Source organism: Stegostoma tigrinum, chromosome 2 (assembly GCF_030684315.1).
Source record: "Stegostoma tigrinum isolate sSteTig4 chromosome 2, sSteTig4.hap1, whole genome shotgun sequence".
Taxonomy (NCBI): Eukaryota; Metazoa; Chordata; class Chondrichthyes; order Orectolobiformes; family Stegostomatidae; genus Stegostoma; species Stegostoma tigrinum.
Window position 1 is genome coordinate 100,873,626 of NC_081355.1, and position 18,136 is coordinate 100,891,761.

At 40.5% G+C, this 18,136-nt stretch overlaps 1 protein-coding gene across 4 annotated transcripts in view; it reads right to left on the minus strand.

The window, feature by feature from the left end:
- Window positions 1–597: 597 nt before the first annotated feature.
- zgc:112332 (uncharacterized protein LOC553712 homolog) overlaps window positions 598–18,136 on the minus strand; it is a 43,030-nt gene continuing 25,491 nt past the window's right edge. For 2 of the 4 annotated variants that reach the window (XM_048520531.2, XM_048520539.2), the window contains exons 6-7: window positions 17,670–17,862; window positions 11,071–13,169 (exon numbers count right to left, since the gene is read on the minus strand). In XM_048520531.2, coding sequence (XP_048376488.1) covers window positions 13,067–13,169; window positions 17,670–17,862 — 296 coding nt within the window. In that variant the 3' untranslated portion in view covers window positions 11,071–13,066. Of the gene's footprint in view, window positions 5,960–11,070; window positions 13,170–17,669; window positions 17,863–18,136 lie in introns of those variants that run through there. The other 2 variants (XM_048520523.2, XM_048520516.2) reach the window with 2 other exon arrangements.

An 18,136-nucleotide genomic window follows, 5' to 3' on the forward strand; every position in this document is an offset into this window, starting at 1 on the left:
CGGTTACCCTCTGCAATGAAATTGTGTGCCAGTGAAGATGATGGAGGTTGGTTGGCAGGATGCCATGAGATTTTGTAGCAGGTGATGGGCATCTTATTAAGGTCTGTTCTTTATCTCTGTTCCTCTCTCCCCAGATGATGCTGAACCTTGTGATGATTTCCAGCATTTTCTGTTTTTCATCCTCTCACTACACTTTGATGTCTAACCTTTGGAGAATTACAGACCAAGTTATCACTTTTCTTTAATAACACATGCTTCCATTTTCTGAAGGAGCCTGCTGCGTGGTGCTTTGCCAAGCTATATATGTGTCAACTGTAAGTTTGTCAAACAGCTCCTTCAGATCAGAGCATATTTGCTTTTAATAAATCTGTGATTGCCATCTTTTATTAACCAGGCTTCTCCCAAGTACAAATTAATTTTGTACTAATGTAGTTTTCCCACTGTTGGCATTACATTCATTGGCTTGTAATTATAATTAGTCATGCTCTATGTCACCCAGAATTTTCTTTTTTGTTCATTTATTTAATTCAAGAAGCTTTATCTAATAAAGAAACTCAAATGGAATGTCTTTTACACTTATTGACACTCATCCAATCAATGACAGAGTAGGAACGAAATAAAAATGCATACATGACTTCATGCTAGGTTACAACTGATTATAAGCAGATTGTTAACATTTCTATTTTATAACAATTCGATAAAGAGACACAAATTCAAAGGTTATCAAGTTATAGTGTCATACAGCATGGATGTCCTTATAGAACTAAAATCATAAACAAGCTAGTTGGGTCAACTGTTCATTTAACTATCCTGTAATTTTTCAGTTTCACTTTATGCTACTCACTAATCTGTCTCATACTCTTTTTGCCCTTTCAATTTCATTTTTAAATTTCTGCCTCAAAAGCCTGCAATTAATTATTTACCATTTACTTTGGCACTCTTTTTTAAAGTCCAAACATGTTTGATGCATTTTCAAATTACAGAAATTGGTTCTTTCCCAGCTGGGTATTTTCGCCATTATTTTATCTTTCTCTCATTCTCTAAATCCTTTAAGCCTTAATCCTTACATTATGATCAACAATGACCTCATGTTCTTCCATAGCAACACATTCCACTTGCTCTACTTCATGCTCAGAATTGGATATTGCATGAATTCTTTCCAGTTAGGTAGCAAACATCTTACTTAAGAAGCAAAAGCTAATACAACAGATGCTATAAGAAGAGCCATAAAAGCAAAAGAAAAAAAAAATACAATGCCGTGAAGATCAGTGGGCAGCCAAAGATTTGTTAAATCTATAAAAAAAAGCAGAGGATAACTAAAAAAATGAGGGGAAAAGATGAAATGAAGGTAAGCTAGCTAGTAATAGAAAAGGATACTGCAAGAGTTTTTAGGATATGTAAAAGATTGGAGAGGGGCAAGAGTGGACATTGGACTGCTGGAAAATGAGGCTGAAGAAGTAGTCATGGGGAACAAAGAAATGGCGGAGGAATTGAATAGGTACTTTGCATTGGTTTTCACTGCAGAGGACACCAGCAGCACACCAGAACTTCAAGAGAGTCAGTTGGCAGAGGTGGGGGTTAGTGGTGGTCACTAAGGTGAAAGTGCTGGGGAAGCTGAAAGGTCTGAAAATGGATAAATCACCTGGACTGGTTAGACTACACCCCAGGCTTGCGAAGGATATAGCTCAGGAATTTGTAGAAGCATTGGTGGTGATCTCCCAGGAATCACTGGAATCAGAAAGGGTTCCAGAAAATAGCTAATATAGTATCCTGTTTTAAGAAGGCAGGGAAGCAGACAATAGGAAAATCTGGGGCAGTTAGCTTAACCTCGATCGTTAGTAATGTTTAGAGTCCATTATTAAGGATGAGATTGCAGAGTATGGTAAAATAGGGCTGAGTCAGCACAACATTGTCACAGGGAAGTCATGCTTGACCAGTCCGTCAGAATTCTTTGAGTAGATAATGACCAAGTTAGATAAAGAAGAGCCAGTGGATGTGACCTATTGGATTTCTAGGAGCCCTTTGACAGCTGGTGGCTAGTGGAGTTCTGCAGCTGTCAGCAGTTGGGACCACAACTGTTTATGTGATACATTTAAAATCTGGAGGAAGGAACTACAGGCATTTTTGCTCATTTTGCAGATGATACAAAGATACGTGGATGGACAGGTAGTGTTGAGGAAGTGCAGAGGCAGCAGAAGAACTTGGACAGGTTAAGAGAGTGGGTAGAGTAGTGGCAAATGGAATGCAATGTGGGCAAGTGTGAGATTATGTGCCTTGGTAGGAAGAATAGAGGCATAGAGTATTTTTGAAAAGTTGAAACACTTCAGAAATCTGAAGTAAGGTGGGATTGGGAGTTCTAGCTCAGGATTCTCTTAAGGTTAACATGCAGGTTTAGTTGGCAGTTAGGAAGGCAAAAGCAATGTTAGCATTTATTTCAAGAAGGCAAGAATAGAAGAGCAGAGATGTACGGCTGAGGTTGTATATGGTTCTGGTCAGACTGCATTTGGAATATTGGGAGTAGTTTTAGACCCTGTGTATCTGAGGATGGATGTGCTGGCTCTGGAGGAGTTTAGTGGAGGTTTACCAGAATGATCCTAGGGATGAAGGGCTTGTCATATGAGGAGTGCTTGAAGACTCTGGGTCTGTACTTGATAAAGCTTAGAAGGATGAGATGGAATCTGATTGAAACTTACAGAATACTGAGAGGTTTAGATAGTGTTGATGTGGAGTAGATGTTTCACTGCTAGGAGAGACTAGGATCCGAGGGCACAGCCTCCGAGTGAGGGGATGGTGCTTTGGAACAAAGATGACGAAGAATTTCTTCAACCAAGGTGGGTGGTGAATCTGCGGAACTCCTTGCCACACAACGCTATGATGAGCAAGTCATTGACTGCATTTAAGACAAATAGTTTCTAAATTAGTGAGGGGATCAAGGATTACGGAGAATGGTGTTCAGGAACATATGAGCCATGATTGAATGGTGGAGCAGACTCAAAGGGCTGAATGGCCTAATTTTGCTCCTATATCTTATGGTCTTATGGCCATTAGAATATGCTTTACTGCTGGAGGCAGGTTCAAGGAACTCTCCAAAAAAATTAGGAAAATACCTGGAGCTGGTCATCTGAAGTCACATTGGAGAAACAGAGATATGGGAATCTAGGAATAACTGAGGGCTGTTTGCTATAATTGTGTGGAGTGCATAACGGATGATAGGTATACAAGGGGAATGTCACTTGCATTAGTTAAAGCATAAACTGCTTATAAAAAGAAAATATTGTTCAGTTAGTAGCGTTTTTAGTCACCTGTTACAGTAGCATATTTCAAAATGTAAGATTATCCTTCAGTTAACAATTAGAAGTTCAAATCTCTTGCTGAAATCAACAAATTCCATTGGAAATTATCACAGTGATAATGGGAACTGCAGATGCTGCAGAATCCAAGATAATAAAATGTGAGGCTGGATGAACACAGCAGGCCAAGCAGCATCTCAGGAGCACAAAAGCTGACGTTTCAGGCCTAGACCCTTCATCAGAGAGGGGGATGGGGTGAGGGTTCTGGAATAAATAGGGAGAGAGGGGGAGGCGGACCGTAGAATTTTCACTGCTGGCTCTCCAACCTTGAGTAAAACCATGGTCATCAACATTAAAGACAGGCCTGTTACTTTTACTGCCTTAACTCTCCAACTAATTTGCACAGTAATAAAAATGTGCATTGTTAATGCTTTATTTTTTACAGCAATATCCGTCTACAGAAGATCAAGCCAGATTTTGAAATAATTGTATTTGTATTTTCCTGGATTGCAGATGTGGGAAGACATTCATTCCATTTAATTCACTGTCTAGTGTAATGTATGGCTGCCCACATCACAATGTCCAAATATTTTTTGAACTCTGCAGAATTCTCATCTTCTCTCCTCTAGCCTAGAAGGGCATGTCAAATATTGAGTGTGTGTAGGGAGCATAAATTCATAGGAAGCATACACATGCTAAAAGTGTGAAATCATTATGACAGCTTGCACTGCCTAGGCTTGAATTCATATGACTTTAGAAGACAAAGAGATGATCCAGCTGAGATGCCTAAATGACTAAAAGATCTGAAGCGGTAAATAGAGAAAAATTATTTACACTGGTTGGAAAGCCCAGAACAAAGTGGCTCAGCTGTAAATTTAAAATGGGCCATTGAGTACTGATGTCAGGAAGTACTTTTTCTTACAAAGACTACTGTAAATCCGAAACACTGCTTCTCCAAAAAGCTGTCATGGCTTGGCAAATTGAAACTGTTTAAGACATAGATCAGCCAATTGATAATGGAACAAGCTTGAAGAGCTAAAATATTAATTCCTGTGTCAAATAATGTGGTTATTACACTTGAACTTGAAACTGTACTTCACATATACTTCAAGTAATCTACTATAGCGCAAGAAGATCTTATATAGTGCAAGGAGATACTAGTTCAGAGCCTGAATTTTTCTGGTTTATCCAAGAAACATGTTTTGTCATGTTGTTTGATGCCCCTCTCAGTTTGGTGCTAAGATAGATTGGTCAAGGAAAAGACAATGGGAAAAACTGTCTTCAGGATTAGACTTCAAAGTAATGTTATTTATTGTACATTAATACTGAACATGGTTATAATTGATGATTATAGATATACCAGGCTGTGTTAGGCAAGGACTCACCTACCTTCTTTGTGTTTATTTGTCCATGTAACTTTAAGACTCTATGAAGATTTAGATGAGTGTCATGTTGTCTAGTGTAGTATAACGTAGTCATGCCTGTTTTAAAGCTGTCACGTTATGCTAATTATGCTAAATTCATGCAGCTCTGTGACATCATCACAAAGTTTTTTTCAAGGTCCTGAGGCCTTTAGAGTGTCAGAACATCTTACTTTATTATCAGCCCATCTTTGTATTTCCTCCAAGGTTTACATGTTTTACTTGTCTCTCAGTGATGAGGGGTAATGTACTCCAGCACGGATTCGTTGGGTGGTTCTGATCAATGAATCAGTAAAAATTCCATTCTCACACCTAACCTTGATCATATGAGTACAGCAACACTACCTCTCTATCATAGCCATTTCTATATCTACTGCCAGATTTTACCATGGACATCAATTGTCTTAAGCTCATGTAGCAGTCAGCATGAAGTTTTAACAAAAGCTTACCGGCCATCAATTTGCTACCCTTGTTTAAAAGTCAGCAGCAGATTTATTTGTTGAAATCTGTGATTGAAATATACTGTCCAAATATTCATCAAGTTCCTCATTACTACCATGGAGAGACTGTAGACATTTCAGTTATTGACTGTGCTTTTGATTTATTTTGAAACTATAAAGGATAATTTTCCCAGTGATGTTGAGCTTGTCTGTCAAATCATAGCAAGTGCTGTGTTACTGCATTTCTGTAGTAAATACTTGCACATTAGAATTAAGCATATCCACACACTCTTCAATTTATCTTTCATTTCAGCACTGTCTATATCTTTGAAGGTTTATCACAGATCCTTTGAGAACTTAATAGGAAATTATTTATATTTAGTTACTCCTATGATGCACATATTTAATGCCTCTTTGGTTTCCTGGTTAGCTTTCTATTTTTTAAAGGAAAGATAACTGCACTGTTTACTGATATCAAAGCTGATATAAATTGCAAATAAAACTAAAAAAAACACCAAAATACTGAAGTGCAGTGTAAACTCCAAGGACAGCAATTTCTTTTTCAATAAGGCACTTTACAGCCTTTTGAACTCAATGAGTTTAAAAATACCAGATCACAGTCTGTGTCTCATTTTTTTCTATCAGTAGCTTTCTGTGCTTTTTCATGCTCTTCCTTGCAGTGTGAGTGTCACTGATAAAGGCAGTATTTGTTTCTCAACAAATAGCTTGGGCATCTGACGGTGAGCCATCTTTTTGAACTGCTACAGCCCATCCCCAGAGTGCAGTAAGGGAGTACACCAATTTGATCCTGCAACAGAAAGAAATAGCATTACATTTCTAAAATAGGATGGTGCTTAGATTGCATGGGAACTTGTTTCTAGTGTTGTTCCACATGCCTGTTGCTTTTATCCTTCAAGTTGGTAGAGATCGCAGGTTTGGTAGGCACTGTCACAGGAGTCTTGATGAACTACTGCAGTATTCCTTGTAGATGGAACACTTTACTGCCACACTACTGTGGAGGAGGGAATGAATGGCTGCTTTGTCCTGGATAGTGTTGAACTCCTTCAGCATTGCTGCAGTGACACTCATTCAACTGAGTGGGGAATATTCCATTCTCTGAACCAGAATGCCCAGGTTGAAGTCCTGTTTGCTCCAGAGCTGTGTAATAACATTTCTGAACAGGATAATTGGAAAGTAGCAAATTTGTGTCTCTTTGGAAGAAAACGTGTTTAATTTGTCCAAATTTGTTTCAGAAACAACAGCTCTTTCAGTTTAAATTTCTTACTCATCCCTTTGAAGTTGGTTCTTTTAATATTGCATATGCAATTCCAGATTACCTGTAGATTGTATTGCACTCTAATTGTCAGTTATTATGCTTTATCAAAAGGCATAATTAATGGTTGGATGATTAGTTATCCTTTAACTGTCAAAGACCTGTCAATTTTACCACTGACCATAATCTCAAGAGATACAAAACACATTACATTGACCAAAATTACATGGGTTGCACTAGTTTATTGTAGTATTGTGTGTTTTGGATTGGGACTCTTAAGTCATGGTCACATTGGGAGCAGTCACCTGACTGATTTGACCTAACTCATGAAGTAATGGCTGGAGGCCAGGCTCATTGGCAAGTTAAGCAGAAGTGCTGGGCTCTTGAAGGTGAAGTAGGCCTCCAGCATGGAAGGAGAGGTAGCTTTACCTTGTAGTGAGAAAGAAAGCGCATGGGAAACATATTCCTCTCTAACATTAATAAAAAGGTTGAGGGCAACTACCTCTTGAAGGTAGCCTTCACAGGTGTGGCTGTGTAGGGAGAGAGGCCTCCAAGTCATCTTGCAGCACTGTCCCACCATTCATACCAGCCTCTTGCTTTGCCCTGGGTTGTCTGCCTCCAGGCAACTGCTGCACTTCCAATGCTCATAAGCCAACTCAAGAATTCCAGTTGGCCAACTGAAGCCTTTATTGGCTTTTCAATTATGTTCACTAGCTATCCATCAATTTTGCACATAGCCATTCAGCTTCCAATCTGGCCAAGTTGGAATAAATTGGCAGAAAGCACTAAAGTTCCTTTTGCACCCTACTCTCACCACTCCCTGTCGGCTTTTGAAAATCCTTAAAGTGGAGGATTTAAATTTGCCTTTTAAAAAAAAAGCTTTCTAATTCTCACACATTCCTATCACTACAAAAGCAACTGTGTGATAAAAACTAATGCTAAAACTGCACGCACACACTAGCCTCCTTACTTATTTATGTACATATCCTCAACAGAGCAGATGCACAAATAAAATTTCACTCAGCTATCACCATATTTATTACAGCGCGTGGCAGCCATTGAGTCCAAACAGACTGATGAGTGTTGTGCAGCGATGGGGAAAACTCAATTACGCTGTAAATTCAGCCTGGTCTGAATATTTGTTTGGCAGAGCAATCAATGATTGGGGTACATCGGCTCACTATGAAGAGGCATCCATCCACGCGTAGCTCGCTGAACAGAACAAAAGGGTAGTGCAGTGACTCAGTGGTTAGCACTGCTGCCTCACAGTACCAAGGACCTGGGTTTGATTCCAGCCTCGGACGACTGTCTATGTGGAGGTTTCACGTTTTCACTGCGTCTGCATGACTTTCCTCCCACAGTCCAAGGATGTGCAGGATAGGTGGATTGACCAGGCCCAATTGCCTGTAGTGCTTGCTGATCAGGTGGGTTATAGGGGATGGGTCTGGGTTAGATGCTCTGAGGGTCGGTGTAGACTTGTTGGGTCAAAGGGCCTATTTCCACACTGTAGAGATTCTATGATGATGAAAAGCCTGAAGGAATGAAAGTGGGCCAGCCTTCCTGAGCAGTTTGACCAGGGAAAGGAGATGGAAGAGCGTGTTTCAACAAATTGTAGTAAAGAATGGACATCCATGGATTTATATTTTGACCACAGAGACAAACAGAAGAAATATTGGAATAAATTGAGGAGACCCATGGACCAAAAAAAAGGAAAGCATCTGCATAATAATTCTATATATGGACAAGATGATATAAATGAGCTTTCATAAACTGTATCTTTCACTGTTGGTAAAATGGCATAATAAAGGATGTGTGGTCTGTTATCAGTCCAGCTCAGCATCAAACCAAGTTGCTTGCTTTCCTGAGGGATTCCTGACCCATGTCAAGTTGTTTGCAAACAAACCTTGGTTGACCACTTGAAAAGTAAGGGTTCATTTGTAGCTCCGACCTCTGCCCCACCTCCAGTTAGATTTAAAGGCCCAGAACCATACGTCCAACATTAGTTGTGATACTGCTGTTGGACATTACTTATTAAATAATCAGACCAATGCTGAAAATTACTGCAGAAATCAATTTAAAGTTATCAGTTGGGCATGATATCATTTCTTCTTCTGATCCAACAAAGCCATTGACCCTGATATATAAAAATATTGGTGCGATCCTTGATCCCTAACTACTCCCAATACAAGAACAAGCCCCTCCAAAAGATATTGCTATGTATCAATCTACCTTGCCCACAAAGAATGCAATCTGCAACCTCATGGCTCGGCATATCCCCTAACCATTAAGCCAGGGGTTCAATCCTGGCTCCACGGTGCAATATAGTATGTTGGAGAGCAGAACCAGAAAAAATAAGATATCAACCTGGTGAGGCTACCAAACAGGACTGCTGGTGTGCCAAACAGTGTGAGCAGCATGTGACAGACAGAGCTAAGTGACCCCACAATCAATGGATCAGATCTAACCTCTGCAGTTCTACCACATCTAGTCACAAATGGTGGTGAACAATTAAACAATACAGTGGAGGAGGCTCTACAAATATCCCCATCCTCAATGGTAGGCATGTCCAAAAACCAAATGTAAAAGATAAGGCTAAAGCATTTGCAGCAATCTTCAGCCAGGTGTGCCAGGAATCAATGGATATCAGGAAATCAGGAGACAAATTCTCTGCTCTTTGGAGTCATGGCTCAGTGGCAGGGACACAGGTTTGATTCCCCCCCACCCCCTCAGGCATCTGTCTGTGTGGGGTTCCTCTGGTTTCCTCTTACAGTCCAGGGACATGCAAACGAGGAGGACTGGAGATGCCAAATTGTCAACAGTGTCCAGGGAGATATAGGTTAGGTGCATTAGCCACGGAAAATGCAGGGTTACAGGGTGGAGGGGTGAGTCTGGGTAGGATTTTTTGCAGAGGGTCAGTGTGGATCTGATGGACCAAATGGCCTGCCTCCACAGTGTGGGTGTTTCATAATTCGGTACCTGGCACATAAGAAAAGGGTTGTTAAAGGTCAGTCATCTCATTTCCAAGACATCTTCACAGGAGTTCCTCAGGGGAGAGTCCTGGGCCCAACCACAGTCAGCTGCTTCATCAATGTCCTTCTCTCCATCATAAAACGTCAGAAGTGGGATGTTCACCAATGATTGCATAATGTTCAATACCAGTCATGACTTCTCAGATACTGCTTAAATGTAATAAAATCTGAACAAGTAGAGCAAGAAAGTTGATGTTGTGGGTCAGGAACCTTCTTCAGAAGTGGGGAGGGGGAAGGGAGCTCAGAAATAAATAGATGGGGGGTGGAGCTGGGGAAGGTAGGTGGGATGGTGATAGGTGAATGAGAGTAGGGAGTGGTGGGGATTGGTCAGTGAGGAGGAGGGCCAGATAAGTGGGAGTGAAGATGGACAGGTTGTGTCAGATCAAGGGTCCACTCCCTGTTTCTGAATAAAAAGGTCCTGACCTGAAACATCAACTTTCCTGGTCCTCTGATGCTGCCTGGCCTGCTGTGTTCCTCTGGCTCCACACTATGTTATCTCTGACTCCAGCATCTGCAGTTCTTACTATGCTTGAACAATATCCAAGCGGTAAGTACCATTTGTGCCACAAAATGCAATGACCACAACCAACAAGAGTCAATATAAAATCACTGCCGCTGGATATTTAGTGGTGTTATCATCACTGAATCCCCACTATCAATATCCTCGAGAATACCACTGACCACAAACAACTGGGCTTGCCACATAAACACAGTGGCTACAAGAGCATGTGAGACGCTAGAACTCTTGCAGCAAGTAACTCAATTACCCATAGCCTGTCTACCACCTACAAGGAACAAGTGTGCTAGAATACTCCTCTCTTGTCCTAATCAGTGCAGCCCCAACAACACAAGAAGCGTGACAGTATCCAGGACAAAGCATCCTGTTTGAATGGCACTACATCCACAAGCATCCACTCCTTCCACCACAGCAATGTGTACAATCTACAAGACACACTGCAGAAATTCACAGAGGCTGCATAGTCTGCACCTTCTAAACCCTAGACCACTTTCACTGAGGACAATGGCAACAGATACATGGGAACACCACCATCTACAAGTCCCTGGAAGTCACTCACCATCCTAACTTGGAAATATATCACTGTTAATATCACTGGGTCAAAATCTGAAATTCCCCCCCTAATGGCATTGTGGGTCAACCTACAACACAAGGACTGCAACAGTTCAAGAAGGCAGCTCACCACCACTACCTTTTCAAAGGCAACTAGGGATGGACAAAAATACTGACCAGCCAGTGATGCCCATATCCAATGAGTGAATAAAAAAATTAACTGTACATCTGTTCTACAATACACCTAATGTAAATTGTATGATGGCAAGAGGTTCTCAAAAAAATGCTGAACAGTTTTTACAATGTGGTTATGTTATTAGATGTCAGATTGTTGCCATCGATTTTCAAGATTTCAAATTCAGTAACTGAGTGAAGACAAATAGACAATCATGTCAAGTCAAAAAACACATAACTAACTCCATGAAACTGCATCAAAAGTAGAACACAAATGTCTGCTATTTATAATGTCAAATAGTGTGTTACATTTCAAAAGGCATTAATATCTTGTTTAAAACTACACAAGTTATTACATTTGTAATAAATTTTCACTTCCTCTGAAACACTGCAGTGTAAAAGAAGCCATGAAAGTTAATTATAGTTGCATGTTATCCTAAAGAAAACCCAGTGTTTCTTACTAGGTATTGGCTAAAATTGACTTAAGTGATTGTTTCTAAACTGACTTCCGATCTCAGGAATGTGTCTACTGTTGATCACTGCGATAGTATCACTTCTCCGCATTCTTCCTGCTTCCCTCAATCCCAGTGCCAGGCAACAGGCTCTGGGGGACTCTTGGAGAGATGAGGACTGCTTGCTTGTTTCTTTGTATAGTAGCAGAAGCTGCAGTGGAGTTGGAGAAGGTGGTGCTGAGTTTAACACAAGAACTTTGATTCCAGCCGGACCCAATTACTTTTAATCTTTTTATTCAATTTTGCACAGAGTTTATTTTTTAAATAAGCCTTCATTCTTGGAAATGGGCAAGCTTGGGTAGAGAAAGACCGGCAGATATCATAAATCCTCAGTTGTCTGTGGAGCTTGTGAGAATGAGCCACAAGAACCACTGCCATCCTGTGCCGAAGGTGCTGACATGATGCTTTCTTTTTCCCTAAAGAGTATCTTGATTATCACACTGAAATAATGTACAGTGAAATATCTTTGGCATCCTAACTGTAGTATGTCTTAGAAGAATTTCACAGACATTACAGCAGAAGACTTGTTATCGAAGAACATAAAGCCAGAGATCAAGAGCTTTATCAAAGACACCAGCTTGAAGAAAAACCTTAAAGGAGAGGGAATCAGAGAGGTTAAAGGACAGAATTGCAAGGCTTATGGCTGAAGGTCTAGGTCACTAATATACTCGGAAGAAGAGGGTTCATCACAATATATGATGAACTCTGGTTTGCATAAACTCAGATCCTGTGTGTTCCTATGTGATGTCACCTGGGCAGTGATACTGCCTGCTCCACAGTAATTTCCCCAATTGAGAGATTTTTTTCTTAATCCACCGCCTCCGATATCTTTCTAACTGCAGACTCCAGGAGAAAAGACTTTCAAACTGAACACAGCGAGATTGTTTTGGGGTGTCGGGTGTTTATGAGAATTCATTCTCATATACACCATGTACCCCCCAATACATGTGCTCTGTTATCGTGAAATTTCCATGGCTCTCAGATTGAATGTTGTTACTTTATTGCAGATCTGTATCCATGTTCATTCAGCGTTCTGCTTCACCTCTGCTCTCCTCGATCACCCCACTGCCATTGAATAACTTCTTTGATTTCTGATAAGTGAAATATTGAAGAGATAAAATACACCCAATATGTCTGCTGAGTTTATAAATGAGGTTTCCACCACTGCCCATGTGCTGCTGTCTTTATCAGCTCACTGCATCTTTAAAGTCAGGAATCATTTTTCTTACAGTGGCCTATTTCTCTTCTAGTTCTGAGCATATACTGATTATCAAATTCTGCACTGAGTTCGCATATTGTACACCTTGACCCTTGATTTTTACCTCTCCATCAACAATGGCTGTTTGTGACCAGCACAGACTGAATGGGCCTAAGGACCTTTGGTTGTGCTATACATCGAAATGTGTACACAAAAGTTTTCCCACTTCTTTTCTTAAAAATCATAAAACCATTAAAAAAAGGCACAGGAGAAATATTAAAACAATATTTTAAATTCATGCATAAGTATGAATTTAGTATTTTTCCACAAGATTAAATTTTATACAATATTTAAAGATATAATACTATTTTATTTCAATATATTAAGTACAATTGTAGGACACAAGAGTCTGAGCCACAGCCATTAAGAGCTAATATAAATGTAATCCAAAAAAAAAAGTATTGGAAATGTAAATCCAATTATAATATAAAATGTACACCTTAAGAGGAAGGAAGGATCGTGGAATCATTTCAGTGGGAAAACTGATTATGTAATTAATTATTCAGATTCAACTGAATCCTATTGACAGGAAAAACCCAGGAAATTGAATCCAAAACGTCATTTATAGGATATGCTGCTGATTGAGGATTAGATATATTCTCACTGCCAATCAATTTCCAGCATCTGGCAGCTTATTGCCCACAATTTCTTGGCTTTTTCATCATCGTAGGCAGATTGCGAACAGGTTGCACGCTTACAATCCCTGGTTTGAAAAGGAAATTGAAAAGGAATGTTGAAATCATCTACTTAGTTATGACTACAAAACTGCGTTATTAACATCCCTTATCTCCATTTATCATCCCAACAATCCTAATTTTCAAATGAAGCAGATTACTTGCTCTCAATTCTGTCAATCAGTGGTGATGTTCAATTGATGAAAATACAAATTCTGGTTGCGAACTAGGGAGAGAGCTCTCTTGCTTTTATTCTTTGCAAGAGATTGCAAAGTCTCAAGCAATGAACTTCACCATGCCACTATAACTGTATGTGAGCACATGTGCAGTCACTCAGAACAATAAAATATTTCATGAGCAAGTGTTAATGTGGGGGAAACTGGTGCTCTGCAGAAATAGGGCAGCTACAGTACATATAACAATTTGTTCCTTAGGTACACTTTCACTCCCATTTACAATTAGTTCTATTCATCCAACTTGAAATTTTGGAGCCTTTTTCCTCTCTACCTATACTGACTTGCACAGTTCAAACAATATGCATTGCTTCTTCTTTTATGAAGTGCAGTACAAGAACATAAATCAACTGAAGTTGAATACTCAGTTAATTCCAGGTACTTGCATGCTGCAAATGTTATTTGTCACTTATAGTCCAGATTTGAATGTTGTTCAGGTCTTGCGCATGACAAAAGAAAACTGATTAGTGGACCCTCTTGTGGCATATTGGTATTGTTGCTGCACTGAACAAGTCCCACCTGCTCCAGAGGTGTGCAATAAGATCTCTGAATGTGTCGATTGGGGAAAAATTAGGTAAAATTAACAAAAAAAAACTGATTAGTCATGAATGGTGCTGGAATTTATCCAATTTAGTGAATTTCCCAACTTCTGACCTTATGAAGAAACAGCTGAAGGTGGCTGGAGCTAGGACACGATTCATGGACTAGGGGCTCTTGGTCATCAGAATCCTTATAGTATGGAAGCAGGCCATTTGACCCAGACTCACACCGACCCTCCAAACAGCATGCCACCCAGACCCAGTGCCCCTTCACCCCACTTCTGTAACCCCACATTTACCATGGCTAACCCATCTAACTGACATGTCCCTCGATACAACAGGCAATTTAGCAGGCCAATCCACCTAATCTGCACTTCTTTGGGATGTGGGAGGAAACCGAAGCACCCAGTGGAAACTCACGCACACATGGAGAGAATGGGCAAACTCCATAGGCAGCTGCCACAGAGTGGAATCGAACCAGGATCTGGTGCTGTGAGGCAGCAGTGCTAACTACTGAGCTGCTGTGATGCCCCCAGTGAACCAGGAGATTCAGATTTGCATCCTACCTGAATAGGTTGATTAAAAATTATCTACAACTGTAGACTGAAAATAACAAGTACACAATATTTAAAAGTGGTTCTTGGGTTCCTGTGCCTCAGGAGGTGATGTTCCTACCCTTTGGCCAGGCATTATTTTTGGATTAGGATTATTCCACGGCACAACATCATGGGCCGAAGGGCCTGTACTGTGCTGTACTTTTCCACGTTCTATGTTCTTTTCAAGTCTGACCAGCTCCAGGAGATTTTTCATAACATCCCTGACAGGTTGGTTGGAAAATCTCTCAATGGAATTTCTGCAACAAATGTTCTGGACCTGAGATGATTGACTCTAAATAACCACAAAACCATCCTCTTTTGTGATAGGTAGGATTCCAACCACTGGAGACTATTTCCCATTGGCTCCAGTTTCCTAGGATTCCCTGTTGTCGCAAACAGGGTATCTTGACGTTAATGGCAGTCAAACACAACAACCTCCAGTTCTATTCTTTTGTCCACATCTGGACCCTGATGGGGTCCATCAGTGAGCAGGGTTATTTTTGTTTTCTTTATTTTTTACAGGGAAAAGTCAGCATCTTTTGTACATCCCTTATTGCTCTTGACCTGAATTTAAATGCCACTAACTGTAATGGTGGGATTTGAACTCATGCCCCTAGATTAACAAGCTTGGCTTCTGGATTACTAGTAGCATGACTACTACGTCATTCCCTCTCTCTAGTTCTGAGGAAATTGCCACTTGATAGCACCGTTGATAACCCCTTCCATCTCTTGGCTAGTGATCGAGAGGAGAATGATCCGGCGGTAATTGAATGGGTTAGTTCAGCTTCATTTTTGGACTGTCAATATTGGAATAATTTCCCAATGGGAGGTGATAGTGGCATAATGGTAACATCATTGAACTAGAGTCCAGAGGACTTAGATTAATAATCTGAAAACAGGTTCAAATTCCATGACCGGAGCCGGTGAATTTAAATTCAATTACAATTATGCCCCTGATATACTGGCCAAGTGGGTGAAAGATGCTTTGTGGTGTACTGTCTGGACCAGAAGGTCTGGTCTGGGTCCAAGTCCAATCTGCCTCAGATTGGAGTTATAAACATGTTTGATCAGGGTTATTAAAAATAATTTATAGTAAAACAAGCTCTCATTCATGGAAGTCCATTTAAATCCAAAGCACTTAATCCAACATGAAATAAAATTTTGGTCAGAGAGACAGCCAAGGTAGAGACAATAGGTGAATAGCCTCCTTCTGATCAGTAACAATTCTAAGATTTGACTTTTGTATTCATAAGCACACAAAGCCAACCAATCCTTTAGGAGGCATGGAGTTGTCAATCAAGCTAAGCTTTCATACCCCCTGCCCCACTGACCTAAATGATGGGTGTGGTGAGCAATCAAGCAGTAATGAAGTTTGAAATGCTATCTTCATAACAATGGCATCAAACAGTTATTGAAATTGCTCCCAATATTTGCAACTTTCAGACAACAAAGAAGGCAGTTTGTTTAAAAAAAAGGGAGGCTATTTAAACAACTTCACAGTTCTACAAATTTTCTCTGCCCTTCACCATTATTAAACTTTACTCTAAAACTTCACAAGTCTCACACATACGGGCTAAGAGCCTTGCTGCAACAAAAAAAATTGGATCTTTACGCACTTAGCATTGACAAAAATTGGCTCCGTTAGAAACTGGGGCAGAGACTCTAAGTCCTACACATCATCTTTAAAAAAGGTCTCCAGAGTCTTCACACTTTTCCAAAAATCCTAGCCTCTGTCCCATTTACCCAAGATCACCATCCTTACTGACCAATGCATCAAACTGTAATCAGAAAATGTTTCAGTATGCATTCAGCAATAATGTGAGAACACACGGTAGACTAATTAGTAAAAATTAGGTCACATGGGATTCAGGGTGAGCTTGCCAGTTGGATACAAAATTGGCTGAGCAGAAGGAGACAGAGAGTAATGGCGGAGGTTGCTTTTCAGACTGGAGGCCTGTGACCAGTGGTATTCAACAAGGATTGGTTTGGGGTCCTCTTTTGTTTGTCATTGTCATTGATATAAATGACTTGGATCAGAACGTAGAAGGCATGCTTAGTATGTTGGCGGATGACACCAAAACTGGTGGTATAGTAGATACTGAAGAAGGTTTTATAAGGTTAAAGTGATCTCGATCAAATGGGTCAATGGCCTGAAAAATTGCAGATGGAGTTCAATCTGGATAATTGAAAGGTATTGCAGTTTAGAACAACAAACAAGGGTAGGGCTTATATAATTAATGGTGGGGCCTTGAGTAGTGTTATAGAACAGAGGGACCTAGGGGTGTAGGTACATAATCCTTTAAAGTTTGCATCACATATAGACATGATGGTTAAGAGCGTGTTTGGCACGCTTGCCTTCATTGCTCAGTCTTTTCAGTACAGGAGATGGGATGTTATAATCGAGGTTGTACAGGACATTGGTGAGGCCTCTTCTGAAGTACTATGTCCAGTTTTGGTCGCTCAATTATAAGAAGGATATTATCAAGCTGGAAGGGGTTCAGAAGAGATTTATCAGGATGTTGCTGGGTGTGGAAGATTTGAGTTATAAGGAAAGGCTAGATAGGCTGGTTGGAGGTTGCGAAGTGACCTGATAGAAGTTTATAAAATAATGACTTGCAGACAGAGTTGATGGGAGTTGTCTCTTCCTTAAGATAGGGAAGTTCAAGACTAGGGGACACACTTTTAAGGTGAGAGGAGACAGAGATTTAAAAAAGATACATGAGGTGAATGTTTTGCACAGAGGGTGGTTCACATGTGGAATAAACTGCCCAAGAAAGTGGTGGATACGGGTACAATTACAATGTTTAAAAGACATTTGGATGGAGATATGAGTAGGAAAGGTTTGCAGGGATATGGGCCAGGAGCAAGCACTTGGGATGTCCGAAACGTCAGCTTTTGTGCTCCTGAGATGCTGCTGGGCCTGCTGTGTTCATCCAGCCTCACATTTTATTATCTTGGATTCTCCAGCATCAGCAGTTCCCATTATCACTTGGGATTAGTTTGGTTTGGGATTATATTCGGTATGGACTGGTTGGGCTAAAGTGTGTCTGTGCTGTATGACTCTAACTATTTCCTTATGAAGTCTGTCAGTACAAGCTAGAGGAACATTCCTTAGAAGGATATTATTAGAATTAAAAGAATGTAATAGATATTGACTTTACTTGAAGTACTGCCCAGTTTCCTCTTCCAGTCCTTCGGCCACAGCACAAAAAATGGTCGTCTCTGCACCGTGCGATGGAGACTTGGTGAAAGGTCGTAGCATTGTCAGGCCAAGTCGAACCACAGGATTCAAGTGTCGGGCTAGTTCTGTCTGCACCACTCCAGGATGTAAACTAAATACCGAAACACCTGTCCCTATAACAGAAAGTGAAGGAGAGTCGATTTACACCAAGAAGAGTGGAACCTTAGTTTCTAGAGGTGGAAAGCTTGGAGGCTGGAAGGGCATTAAATTAGGCAGAGCGGTAGCTTACTCAAACCCAGTCTTCCCATCTCCAATGGAATTAAGCTCAGCTGGGAGGGACCATGGTCAGCTACTGTTTTTTTTTAAATCAACAATTGAGGCCTTAACGAGTCCATAGTTGGGCCTCCCTCAGTCAGTGCTGGCATCAAACCTATTACCATATGATAT